The sequence below is a fragment of the Humulus lupulus genome, chromosome 8 (assembly GCF_963169125.1).
Source record: "Humulus lupulus chromosome 8, drHumLupu1.1, whole genome shotgun sequence".
In the NCBI taxonomy this organism is placed as follows: Eukaryota; Viridiplantae; Streptophyta; class Magnoliopsida; order Rosales; family Cannabaceae; genus Humulus; species Humulus lupulus.
The window spans coordinates 68,334,685-68,349,228 of record NC_084800.1 but is presented as its reverse complement, the minus strand read 5'-3'; the positions used below and the strand labels follow the sequence as shown (position 1 = coordinate 68,349,228).

At 38.7% G+C, this 14,544-nt stretch overlaps 1 protein-coding gene across 1 annotated transcript; it reads right to left on the bottom strand.

Moving 5' to 3' along the window:
- Positions 1–10,034: 10,034 nt before the first annotated feature.
- Positions 10,035–11,071, bottom strand: LOC133793857 (uncharacterized). Its single transcript, XM_062231107.1, has 2 exons — positions 10,615–11,071; positions 10,035–10,412 (listed from the first exon to the last, which is right to left on the bottom strand). Exons 1-2 carry the CDS (start codon positions 10,967–10,969, stop codon positions 10,396–10,398), a joined length of 372 nt encoding a protein of 123 aa, XP_062087091.1. The 5' UTR covers positions 10,970–11,071; the 3' UTR covers positions 10,035–10,395.
- Positions 11,072–14,544: the final 3,473 nt, after the last annotated feature.

The window sequence follows — 14,544 nt, the reverse complement described above, 5'->3', positions numbered from 1 at the left end:
TGTATTGTGGTCTCGATTATTATGATGAGACAAAACACAAGGGGAAGGAAAAAGTAACTTAATTAAATTTCCCCAACTGTGTTTATTATAATAAAACAATAATAGAAAAAGATTTAGTAAGCAAAAAATTATGAGAAGAAAATGAAGTCTGCTGGGACCAAATTACTAGCCTGTAGCGTCTCAGAACTTTACTTAGTTAGATAGTAGTAGCTTGCGTTGTAGTATTTTAGTTTTCGTGAATATTGGTCAAAGCCAGGATTTAGTTAGAAACTCATAGAGATAGTTATGGATTTTATAAGTGTAGCTTATAGTTTAGAAATAATAATTTTAACATAAGTTTTGATTAATATAGATGGTCCTAGAAATGATATTTGGAATAACCTAAGGTTTTGATAGAATAATTAAGAATATGACACTTGTCACATGAATGTTTATTAAGAATTTAAGGATTTTAGATGAATAAATTAATTAAGGATAAGTCTAGGAAGTCTAGAACCTTCACACAGTTGTTAGGATCACGTTTTACTCTGTAACGCCCCAACTCCTGGGACCGTTACGGTGTGCCTTGTAAATAGTGCTAAACCCGCTAATCGAGACATTTGGCCAAAATCGTGATCTAAGTATGATTAGCGGTTTAGGGATTAAACATTTTGGTTAAGATATAACGTTTCACTAGAACGTTTAACATATACATTGGGATCCCGAAAATACAATTCAGAGTTTATTACAGAAAATATTTACAACAGGCCGTTCTAAGCGGCAAAACAGGGTTCAACCCTAGTTCCACTTTAAACCTCGACCGTGGCGGTCGAGCAGCCGCATATGTACACGTCATCACCTAAGCCCTCCAACTCAAGGATGTTTTAGCTTCCTCTTGCCTTTACCTGCACCACATAGCACCCGTGAGCCGAAGCCCAGCAAGAAAACATAACACTTTTCATAAACATTATCAAATGATTATCATTATAATCACACTGAATATAAAGCTTTCAAACCAATGGGTGCACATCACATGATTCTAGCGGGAGAGTGGCTGTTAAGTAAGCCACCAGCCTCCAAGCTCTGTCTTTTAGTGGGAGAGTGGCTGTTAAGTAAGCCACTAGCCTCCAAGCTCTGTTTTCTAGCAAGAGAGTGGCTGATAGGTAAGCCACTGGCCTTCAGGCTCTGTTTTCTAGCAAGAGAGTGGCTGATAGGTAAGCCACTGGCCTTCAGGCTCTGTTTTCTAGCAAGAGAGTGGCTGATAGGTAAGCCACTGGCCTTCAGGCTCTGTTTATTCATCGACCCTCAGGGTCGGTCAGGCATTAATGCTCCTTGAGTCATTCAATGCTAGTAATCGATTAGATCTAATCTCTGTTGGCTTGCGTGATTCACGCTAAGGCCGTTCTGACAAGTAAGTCAGCGCTTCCTGACCTGTGTCCAGTAACACTGCCGAGCCTGACAAATAAGTCACAGCCTCACAACTGATACTAACACTTTTGTCGATTCTGTATTCAGTCCATACACAAGTAAGCAATGCTATCAATATGTATCATATGCCAATTATCCAAGAATAGGGCATTCAGCATGCTTACTAAACAGTTTCTAGCACAGTCATGATCATGCATAAACTCAGAGACTCAAGCTCTGACCAATCTCATATTCATCGTTCATGGCATGCCCTATCACATGTTCCTCATGCATTACATGCATCACACTTAATTATCCAGCATGCCTCAACAACAGTCATATGCAAATGGCAAGGTTTGCCAAGCATTCATTATGCTAACAATGTTTACATTTAAACATCCAACATGCATCATTCATAGCCATGCATGTCATACTCAATAGCCAATCAACATGCATCATAATAGCCATGCATGTCATGCTCAATAATCAATCAACATGCATCCATAATAGCCATGCATGTCACATATACACAGGGTGCAGTTTTCTTACCTCAGATTCGAGCTAGTACCAATATAAGAACGATCCTTGAGAACGATCAACCTTTAAGTCCTTAGCGGTCACCTAATCATAACCATATATGGAACACCATTAATAACATGATAATCAAAGGTTCCACACCAATATCTAGCCCCCAAGAGATCAATCCAAACTAATCCAAGTAGTAGGGACACTCCCGAGGCCCATAACTAAGTTCCCGGGGTCAAAACGAGCAAACGGGGCGAAAACAGGGCAAGGGCTGCGGCCCTAGCACCTTGGGCCGCGGCCCCCAGGGTTCTCTGAGGCAAGGGCCGCGACGCCCTCCATCTAGGGCCGCGGCGCCCAGCAAGGCTCACTTCCTGACACCTGCTTCTTCGAACTAGGGCCGCGGCGCACAAGAACAGGGCCGCGGCCCCCAACCCTGGGCCATTCCCAAACGCGTTTTAAACACTCCAAATCTTTCAAAAACATACCCAAACATTCCCCAATAATCAAATCAAAGTTCCCAAGCTTCCTAATACTCCAAAACCCTCAAAACCCAAAGCTCAAACCGACCAAAAACTCAACAATTAACAAAGTCCAATTCTAAGCTTTAAAACTTTAAAAACTTAAAACTTAAAACTTAGATTACCTTCGATTGGGTTGTTTCTCGTCAAATCCTTCGGTTAAAAAGCTTTTAATCTTTCCTAGGATCGCTATGCCTCGACCCTCGCTTGATTCCGACTCCTAGAACTCAAGATTTCCTCAAAAAGGCTCAAACGGTAAAACGGACTGTTTTGAGAGAGAACGAGAAGTTTCTAACATATGTTCTTATCTGTCAAGCTACTTCAAGCTTAAGTAACCTTAAATAAAACCTTGTGCTCGAGGTCCCGAAAACACCCCCGGGGACACTATAGTCAAAACTTCCAGAATTTCACCCTGATCTCAAATATTCCCAATCTATCACCAAATAACATTTCTATTACCCCAAAATTGACCCCGTTATGACAAAACCGCTAATCCATTATATATGACCGTCTCATGTCGAATAGCTCGAATATATCTCCATAATAATGAAATCTCATTCACATATTACAATATGGACCCAATTTACAAATATGCCCTCAGCAGGCCAAATTACCAAAATGCCCTTATCATTTTAAATACTCCCATACGCATGCATTTATCATCATATAATAATATAATTCACATTAACATGCATATATTCATTTTATAACATATTAAATCAATTATGGCCCTCCCGGCTTCCTAATCAAGGTCCTAAACCTTATTAGGAAATTTGGGGCATTACATACTCAGTCAAAGTAGTTTAAAAAAATTCAAGTTTGTTGAAAGTGTGCAAAAATGTGTTTGATATATCAGCGTATGCCGATATATCGTAGCTATAGGGGCCAATATATCGCCTATGATTGATTCGAAAAAAACGTTGACTTTGCACGAACGAAACCACGAAGGTTCGGGATTATGGGGCATGCGATATATCGCCTATAGGGGGTGATATATCGGCTCCCTTATGCATTTTTGAATTTTCATGGAATTCGAAACTAGAAACAGCCCTCAACAACTTCAATTTGTTCCTGAACGTTTTTGACCGAGTTCTGGGCATTTGTTGAGCGAAAAAATATATTTTTTTAATAATTTATTTATTCATTGAAATGGGATTCAGTTTCACTCCTTGAACTCCATAAATAGGAACCTTCACTCAGCCATTTTTCATCATCTTTCAAGCACAGTTCAGAGCCTCCAAGCTACTAAGTTCGGTCTAGAGAGAAACACTAGGGTTTTGGGGTTATAAGCTTTTCTAAACACTTGGGAAGTAATATAGAGTGTGATTTCAGTATTAAGGTGTAGATCGAAGTTCTAATCTATCTAAGGTATTTGTAATGCCCTGAATTCTCCGATGTGGTTTAATGGCGGGATTAGTAGGTCGGGAGGGCCATACTTGCTTAATTATGCCATTAAATGATATTATGCATGTATATGTGAATTAAATTATAATATGATGTTAAATGCATGCATGTGAGTCCACGTTCTTAATTACAGGGGTGTGATGGTAATTTGGCCCGTTGAGGGTATAAATGTCAACGATATGTTGAGACCAGATTATAATGTGGGTTTGTTCGAGCTATTCGGCATGAGACGATCTTGGATTATTGATTAGCGGTCTAGTCACAACAGGTTTAAGTTTGGGGCTCGGGTTGTGTAACGACCCGAATTTGCTAATCAGGCTCAGGGCCTTGATTAGTGTGCCTGGAGGGCAATAAATGATTTAATATGCTTGTATGTGGATTTATGTGAATATATGATTATGATGCATGTTTAGTTGAGTTAAATGTGCATGTGGACCCCGTCTGGATATTAGGGGTATAAGTGTGATGAATGTTATATATATGTGATATGTTTGCGCAGCACGATCCGAGACAGTCCTGGGGAGCGGTAAGCCAGAGAGTCACAACGGGGTTGAGATTCCGACTCGGGGCGAGTCGAGGGGTAATTTGGGTACTAGGTGTGTTATGGGGTTATTGGGACATGAAAATAAATATTTGGAGATATATTTGAGGATAGAATGTCTAGGAGGGAATATTGGGGAAATTTACCATTTTGCTCTCGGGGGCGATTTGGTACCCCGAGCCTTGAGGTAACCACATAGACTTAAGCTGAATAAAACAAAAAGGAATAATTAATTAGCAGCTTTGGGAACCGACTTACACTTTTCTTCTGAACTAAGGATAGCTTCTCACCATTCCTATCTCCCTCTCCTTCATTCTCTAAGAAACAACTCAAGGAAATTTTTGTGTAAGCTAGCTTAAGCAAGGAATTGGGCTGAGGAAACTTAGGAGCTTGGAGCTTGGGGATTGAGGATCAACTACAGGGATTGAATTCAGCAAGGTAAGCTCTAATTATGGGGATTATGTTGAGAATTGTTGCTTGTTTGCTAGAGTATGCATGTTGGTTAAGTTTGATATGTCTTAAGTGTTTTAGTTGAGCTTTGGAGTAGGATTCAATGGGGTTTTGATGTGGATATTGAGCAAGAATGTCTGTGGTAATTATCTGGGTTTGTTAGATAAGTTTTGAGTGAGTTAGCTTGAGGAAAATGCAGGGAAGGTGATGGAAAATCTGGGTTTGGAGGTGAGGGCCGCGGCCCTAGGATGGGCGCGCCGCGGCCCGTGTGCACGCGTGACCGAGTGTGGCCGAGGAGTTCATGCGCACCGCGGCGCTTTGTGTGCGCGCTGCGGCCCATGTGTGTTGCAGGGATGTGCTAGCCTCTGTTTTGAGGCTAGCCGCGGCTCCTGTGGGTGGGGCCGCGACTCTTAGTGCTAGTTTGTGTTCTTAAGGGTGTTTAGGCTTGGGAACTCAATGGTTAAGGCTCAGGATGGATTTTATCACCCGGATTGATAGAATTCAAGGTCCCGGAGGTTAGGGTTATGGCTCAAAGTTATTTATTGGATTAGAACTTAATGGATGGATATTGTTAATGTGTTGTGACTAGGGTTTCGGCGAGGCTCAAGTTAGAGGACTGTGCTCGGGACATCGGTGCTCGGTGAGCTCGGGACTCAGGTAAGAAAACCCTTGTTCCCATAGAGCTTGTATGCAGGGCTGAGCCCAATGTGTCTGAATAGAACTGATATGCAGGGCTGAGCCCAATGTGTTTAAACTGCAGGGCGTAGCCCTTTGATTGAATTAGCTAGTATTCTGTAAATGCTTGTTATGTTATGAATGCTATTGTGTGAATGATCGGCAACAGCTGGGAACGGTATAGGCTGAGGACGGCAGAGGCCGGGAGCGGCAAAGGGCACGTTGAGTGCAAGGTCGAGAACGACAAGGAGCCAGGAGCAGCGTTGAGCATGTGGAGTGCGAGTTGCCAGGACAAGTCCCTAAAAAAATACCTGGGATATCCTCATGGCGTGGTCTGCGAACCCAGGGCTTGGTAAACACCTGGGACGGCTAGGCCGTAAGTGTTTAGCCCATTGGTGGCCTGTTTATATGCCTGATATATGTGTTGCATATGTAATTTGTTTGTGGGTTTTCTTGTTGGGCTTCGGCTCACAAATGCTCTGTGGTGCAGTTAAGGGTAAGGAGAAAGCCAACCAATCATGAGTGTAGCAGGCGTGAGGTGGCGTGTACACGTTGGGCCAGCCTGGCTGCCACAGCCAGTGGATTTTGGGAGATGTTTGTAAATAAACTTAGATTTTGTCGTTTAGTCGACTTGGTTCAGTTCATATATTGTAAATATTTCTAAATTGTGTTTTGGGATCCCAAGAGTAATACTTTTATGATTTTCTATGGAAATTGTTATTTCTAAAGTTTTTCCTCTGCTTATGGCTTAATTACACTATTTGACCTAAAACCTCGATTAGCGAGTCGAAAGCACGTTTTTAAACTCACTTAGTAACGACTCTAAGGAAGTAGGGCGTTACAGGTTGAGTCTCGGGGTGATTTAAATGATTAGAGCGTTATCGAGAATTAAAGGGTAATGGGATGTAAATTATTGGTGTTCGGGATTATTGAGAATAGCGGGAATTGGAGAGCGTTAATTATGATTAATGAGATAGGTGGAAAATATCAATTTCGCCCTTGGAAGCCTTTAAAAACTTTAAATTGACCTAGGGGTAAAATGGTCATTTCACCCCTAGGATAGATATTACCATTGTTGGCTGAAAGAAGAGAGCAAAACAGAGCAAGTTTTTAAGTTTCTCCCATACCTTCTTTTCTTCATCTTTCTTTATGATTTTTGAACCATTATTGAGGATTCAAGCTTGGGAAGCAAGCCTTGGGAGTTTGGGAGTGTGTTTCTCCATTGAAGAGCATCATAAGCTAAGTTTTGGGTAAGTTTCTAACCATAGAATTCTCTGGTTTGCCCTGTTTTGGTTTTGTTTTGCAGCTGTGATTTCTAGGTTGAGATCTTGGTTTTGTTGGGAGTTTTGGCTAGGGTTCCTATGCTTGTGATGTTTGGGGTGTGTTAGGATGGTTTTTGGGTTCATTTGGCATCAAGAATGGGACCTGGAAGCTTGAGAATCAGGTTGGAATCGAAGGAGATGAAGAAGGTCGATTCAGGGGAGTTTTGGTCTGGAGGTAGCGCTATAGCGCCCACCCTAGGGCGCTACAACGTTCCTCAGGAGGCTTTTGGGCATGTTGGGGGTTATGAGAATAACGCTGAGGCGATAGGGGTTCAGCGCTGTAGCGCTACCCTGTTCCTTCAAAGTCCCGTTTTGTGTGTTTTTAAGGGTTTTTGACTTGGGGTTTCAATCCTTAAGGCCCAGGATTGAATCTACTCACTGTGTGGGCATGTTTCGAGGTCCCGAGAGTGGTGCTTAGGTTAAGACCCTGTTTATGTTGATTCTCATTAATGGAGGTTATAATTGATTGTGATTAGGTAACCGCTAAGGAACCAAAAGATCGATCGTTCTCAGGGGTCGTCCTTATATTATTTCTCGCTCGAACTTGAGGTAAGAAAACTGCACCCTGTGTATATATGACATGCGTGATTGTTATTAAGGCATGTTGGTTGATATATGTGAACATGGATTGCATATTAAATGCTAGTGAATGTTGATTACTTGTATATGGCACTGATTAGTCAGTGACACTGACCTAAGAGTCAGAAACGGCATAAGCGTCCTGAACGCAGGGCCGAGTGAAGGTTAGATCTAATCGATATCAGTGTTGAATGGCTCTAAGGCATTAACACTGGACCGACCCTAAGGTCGATGAACTTATAAGCGCTTGGCTAGTCTAAGACTAGTTACTGAGAGCCAGGGCGTAAGGCCCAGGTGACTGTTTGTCACATGGCTAGGGAACGATGTTCCAGGGCTATGACTCTATGGTCATGAGGAAGGTTATGTTGGTGACCAGTCACCATGCACCTGTCCTGCTTAAGCTTATGAAAAGTTTACCTACCTGTTGAGCCCTGGTGACCCTATCGTCACATGGCTGCAGGGAGTTATTCCCAATTTAGTGATTTTTGCGACTGTCACTTATTTGTTTTGGACTGGTAGTCCTGAATGATTATTATGATCATTGTTGATATTATATCATGCTATATTGTGTTTCCTTGCTGGGCCTTGGCTCATGGGTGCTATGTGGTGCAGGTAAAGGAAAAGAGAAGCTCACCCAGCCTTGAGTGGAGAGCTTAGGTGGCGATGTGTACATATGCGGCCGCTTGACCACCACGGCCAAGGAGTTCTCAGAAGAACTAGGGGGTTTACCCTATTTTTGCCGCTTAGGCCTGTGGGGTTGTATATTTTGAAATAGTAGTGGTCGTTTTGTATAATAAACAACTTGTAAATGTTTTGAATAGCTCATGAGCAGTTTATATACTTAATAAAATATATCCTTTCCTCTTTGTTGTTTTTTACCTTAACCTGTTAACAACACCTAGAACACGTTTTTAACCAAAGGACTCGGGTAGCGGGTCAAATTTCTGGTTCACCGATCACCGTAGCGGTCCTGGGGTAACCGGGGCGTTACAGTATTCTTTATCCTCAGGTTTAGTTCATTATAGTTCCTCTTATTCTTCTCATTTTCTTCAAATCCTAACTTGTTATAATGACTTTTGGTTAGGTGTTCAATTTCTTTGAAACTTAAGGTATTCGGTAAGTTCCTATCTTGATGGTTTAGATCTTCTCTTCATCTTATTTTCTTTAGGAAACTTATGATTTTTACTATTTGGTTTTAGGAGTTTCCAATCCCGCTCTTGTCTCCAATATCCCGGTTTTTGGTAAGGAAAAACTAGCTAGTTTAGTTTATGATCTAGTTTATGTTTTGTATGACCTAACATTTCAGGTACAATAAATGGGTAAGTGTGTCTGGACCTATGGTGTCCAATATGTGTGACAGACTTATGTCCAGTAGGCTCGGTTGTCAAAATTTTATGACGGACTTATGTCCGGGTCTTAATTGTCACCCCTGTATAAGCACTTATCTTTTTATTATATCTGACTTGTTATTATGATCTATGACCTATAGTTACGATTATGACTTATGACCTATGACTTATGACTTATGACTATATACTATGACTTAGATTATGGTTTATGATTATGACTTAGGCTATGATATGACCTAGGGTTTTATGATGTTGTATGATTAGTATAAATAAGTTTTGTTATGACTCTTGTGAAATTTATGATATGTTGATTAAATGATTATATGACTAACTCTTGTTTGTATTTTCCTTACTGGGCTTAGAAACTTACTCCTTATGATGTTGTTATTTCAGGCAATTAAAGTTAGAAAGGGCGGTGGCGAGTGGGACCTAAGAGCTTCGTGATGTACTCGTGGGGACCATATAGTCGAGAAAGATCAATCAGACATATTTATTTATTAAAGAATGTTTTCTTTTAAAGTTTTATTTAAATGTTGCTCATTTTAATATGTTAAATACAATTATTTTATTTTTGTAAAACCATGGATCCATATACTTATTTTTAAGTTTTCATTCAATAAAAGAGAAATGTTTATGATTATGATCCACCACTGTATTCTTGATAATTTATGAGAAATTAGGGCATTACACAGCCTTAAGCTTCAAGTGGATGCCTTTCGGCATAAACTTCAGCAACAAAGCACCTCACAGACAGTCAATCAAGTAACTATGTCCACTAAAGACATCCAACTTTTTATTAATAAAGCTGTTAAGAAAAAATGGATGAGTACAATTGTAACGTCCTGGTTACTCTAAAACCGTTACTGTGAGCTTTAAACCATGCTTAACTTGCTACTCGTCATCTTATATATGAGAAAATAATATATTTACATGATAAGAAGAGTTTTTAGAAGGATTGTTGTTTCAATAAAAAGATGACCAACCTACAATTTACTATCATATGAATATAAAATTTATTTTCAAAACTCAAGCCTTTTTTATATATATAAAGATAACTATTTTTATAAGTAATTATAAACTATATATAAGAAGTCTTTATTCACTAAAAACGCCTGGAATATATAAACGTACCTAGAGACATAGAAAAATATACCAATAAACTCTGTCAACTCAGTATAAATAGCAATAATATAGATTTATTAATAAATGAATTAAAAAAAATCTGGATAATCAGTTTCATAATTTATCACGTAACATAGTAAATATTATTAACAAACATCATATCTGATTGTTAAAGGAGGAATATAATATTAGTTATAAGTTTATATCAGTACAAACTCTACTAGAAAATATTAAAAGCGATATTCTTAAAAATAAAGACCAGACCGTCTTTAGATACAACTGATGAATATTAGCCCTCATTCATTACAATTTTCAAGCTTAAAATCTTTAAAATACTTGATCAAGTTTAGGCAGAAATACGATAATTACGGTTGTACCACATCAAATACTACGGGACTAGAACAAATATTAGATATGCTAGCCCTCTTATTACACATATGGATAACACTTAAAAGCCTCCCTTCAATAACCACAAATGGCTGCCAATTAAGGCAATGGCCGATCCAATTAAATCTTATAGCCTCTCATGGAGTAGTGATGCCTGCATAACCAAAGTGAAAACATACTTCAGTAATTGAACAAAGCATCTACATACATGTTCACACTTCCCAAGCACAATATTGTGTATGTATTAATACACATACATCTATAATATATTTATAAGAAAATGATAGGAGAAGAGAATAGTAGAGAGAGAGATGTGTTTATTTAAATTGAAAAAGATAAGAAGAAGATGGACTTACTCCCACACTTGTAGTGGCGAGGCACCCGGCGACCGCATTTTTGAATAAGGGAAATGGCACGTTTGAGATCGATATAAGCAGCGATCTGGGGTGATATAAGTTGGCAAACACATTCAATATGAGTCACCCTTACACGCTGGCAACACTCCGCCGACGGAGGTGTAATCCCAGCCAACACCGCCTTGCATTCGTTTAGCCCAATCCTTATCTCCTCCTGGCACTGCGCGTCGCTAGGCTTCGCACTCCCCAATTCACTCCCAAAACACACCATCATCATCACCACCATCAAACCCACCCCAACTCTTGTCAAACGGTAATCAGCACCTGAACTACTGCTTCCCTTCATCATTTTCATTGAGTTTCTTAATTAATTAATATTATATAGCTCTCTCTCTCTCTCTCTCTCTCTCTCTGCTCCTAGTTCAAGAGTTATGTGATAAAGATGAAAATAAATGAGAAAACGATCTACTTCATTCCTTATATATAAGAGAACATACCTGTCTTTAGATCTACTTCATTCCTTATATATAAGAGAACATACCTGTCTTTAGAGGGTGCCCTGTTTTGTTCAGTATCTATTTCGGTGCCCGGTGGGGACCACTCATGAGAAAAATTAGAGGCCTAATTAAGCTAAATTAAGAATGAGAGATTAATATGTATAAATGGGCAAATTTCATATTCTATGCATGATAACTTAATTAAAATTTTTAATATGCCAACATAAGTTACTATCCAAAATATATGATAATTTCAATTTTTTGGCCAAAAATACTCTTAATATTCAAACATTTATTTTCTCTCTCAGTCTTAACTCTCTCTCTCTCTAACATCTCTTATTCTAATCTTGTAGATCTCGAAAAAATACCAAAATTATAAAAAAAAAATCATTTGAAATGGACATTTGAGTGAAAAAATAAGAATCTCTAAAGTTTTTGTCAAATTTTAGTGCAGAGCATCGAAATAACAGCCTTTTAGCCAAAAATCAAGTTTTATGATTGCATCGCAAGAGCATCGAAAAAACATCATTTTAACCAAAATATAAGTTTTCATGATTGCACCGCAAGAGCATCGAAACACCATAGATTTTGCATCAATGGTGTTTCGATGCTTTTGCGATGCAATCATGAAAACTTGATTTTTTTTTTGCCAAAATGATGTTTTTTCGATGCAAAATCGATGGTGTTTCAATGCTATTGCGATGCAATCATGAAAACTTGATTTTTCTAGCCAAAATGCTGCTTTTTCGATGCAAAATCGATGGTGTTTTGATGCAAAATCGATAGTATTTCGATGCTTTTGTGATGCAATAATGAAAACTTGATTTTTGGCCAAAACGATGATTTTTCGATGCAATTTTGATGCTATGCACTAAAATTTGATGAAAACTTTGGAGGTTCATATTTTTTTACTCAAATGTCTGTTTCAGATTTTTTTTTATTTTTAAATTTTGGTATTTTTTTCGAGATCTACAAGATTAGAATGAGAGAGAGAGAGAGAGAGAGAGAGAGAGAGAGAGAGAGAATGTGAGACATTAGAAAGATTAGAGAGAAAATGAGTGTTTGAATATTATGAGTATTTTTGTCCAAAAAAATTAAATTGTCATATATTTGGGATAATAACTTATGTTGGCATATTAAAAAATTTCACTAAGTTATCATGCATAGAACATAAAATTTCCATATATATATATATATGAAAGACTTCTCAATTGTTATTATACTTGGATGGTTACCACAGATCATTAAACAAGTTTTTTTATGAGGAATGATTATAATGATGAAGGAAATAAATATAAAAAATCAATAATTTTGAATTTTTTAGATTAATTAGGTAAAAAAACATTAGTCGGAAAGATAATGGTCACATTAATTATTCTCATTAATTCCAAAATGATTTTTTTTCTCATGGAATGGATAAAAGAAATAAATATTAAATAAAAAAATTATTCTTTAATTAATAAATATGTGACCTCCATGTCATCAGATAGCTCTTCCAAAAGTTTGAAAAAAATCAAAATTTATTTTTAGAAATATTAATTAACAACTATTAATAAGGGTCATTGATCTTAATCCAATGATTCATATTAAAGTAATTAGCCTTATATATATATGTATATTGTTGACGCCGTTTTTCGTCAGCAGATAAAAGAAGAGAGCACATAAACAATTAAAGACAATAGCTAAAACAAACAAACGAATCAGACACACGGTTTTTACGTGGTTCAGCAGTTAAATCTGCCTAGTCCACGAGTCTCTGTTATTAATCTCAAGATTATCTCTGAAAATTCTTAAGCATGAATTCTTCAGAGTTTTCTCTCAAGGATCAGAATTTCGGTCCTTTACAATGGTGCATGCCTTCTCCATTTATAGAGAAGGATGCAGAATACTATCCCACATATTTTGGGTAGTTACTCTTTTGTGAATAAAAATAAATGGCCTTAAGTGCCAATAATCAGATATAAAAGGAAACGTTCCCCAAAGATCAGGAAACGCATAACTGACTAAATAATATCCCACGATTCTTGGGGATTTACATCAATAAATGAGGATTACATCCCATAATTACAATACTTGTAGATATTCAAGGTGATCATAGCGTATCTCCAAGGCTTCAGCGTCCCAGGTTTCACGTCATTGTGCGAGCCACTGACATCTCCCGAGCTAACATTTCTTTCGAGATGGCATATCGAGCTCGAGATCCCTGCTCCGAAGTTGTTCCCGAAGATGAGGGGCTCTCAGAGCTATCTTTCGAGATCGAGATCATTTCGAGGTCACTACACTCGAGGTCATGTATCATACTTTGGAGGCTCGACTTACAATCGTAGAACGTTCCCTAACCTTCACGAGACCATTTTAATGCGAACTCAGCTTTCGAGGTCATATTTACTATGGCTCGAAATCTGGGTATAACATTTTGCCCCCTCAAAATTATTTGTTCGAGTCCTAAGAGAAGGAAACTTTTGAACTACTTTTTCTGGGAACCATACCGTCACACTCTTAAAAACGGACACGTGCCAGATGGGTATTGCTCACTTTAGGTACTTTAGTACCTTGGGAACATGCCCACGATCGTTCGTCTGACAGCTTTTCGACGCCATCTTATCATCGACTCCCCTCCATTCGATCTGTTGAGGATTTTAATCAACGCTCCTGATTAATTCAGTTTTCCCACCTATTTATACAAGACCCCCTCTTCGTCTTCTTCACATTTGCTTATCACAGACCAGAAAAAAGAAAAACACTCCCTTAACCTCTTACCACAGTTTATGCTCATTGCATGTTTTCTAGGCCGAAGAAACAAAAGAATCCTGGTTTGTACGAGTCAGTGAGTTCTTTCCTGCAACCTCTTCTCCACTCGACGATTTCGCTGCACTCCCCGTCACTGTGTAAGTACGCCATTTTTGTTGTTCTTTTTATACTGTGCTTGCTGTGTATGTTAGTATGTGTTCTTAGCATGATGCGATAGGAGGGTTTGAACCGATAGGTTTTTAGGCTTTCTGGATTTTCTTTCTGGATGTTCGCCTCTAGTTTATGCCCAGTTTTGTCCTTTGAATGGCGTTTCAACTTTCTGGGTTTTGAAAATTTTAGGCTATGTTTCTTGTATACCAAGTTTTCGGGTAAAAACCCTTACTCTTGACAATTACACGAAACCCGAAAAAGCCCTTTCCTGGCTAACCGCCACCTTTCTTTCCCTTGAACTTCGGGATTTTCAAAAAATCATCCACGTTCTTTTTCTTCCCTGTGGAATACGCGCTCTGACTCTTTAGTGAGGGTCTTAATATTTAGTTTCTTGCCCTTAGATATCCGAGCTCATCTTATCGAGTTCGTGATCCTTGCATGCATGGCCCTCACCATTTTTTCTTTCTCGTTAGATGTCACAGAATCTGGAAAGACGGTGGGGGTCATTACGAGCATTTCCTTACGAGCCCAA

Coding starts and splice junctions, on each gene's coding strand:
- LOC133793857 (XM_062231107.1), bottom strand. CDS start 10,969: ATGAAAATGATGAAGGGAAGCAGTAGTTCAGGTGCTGATTACCGTTTG.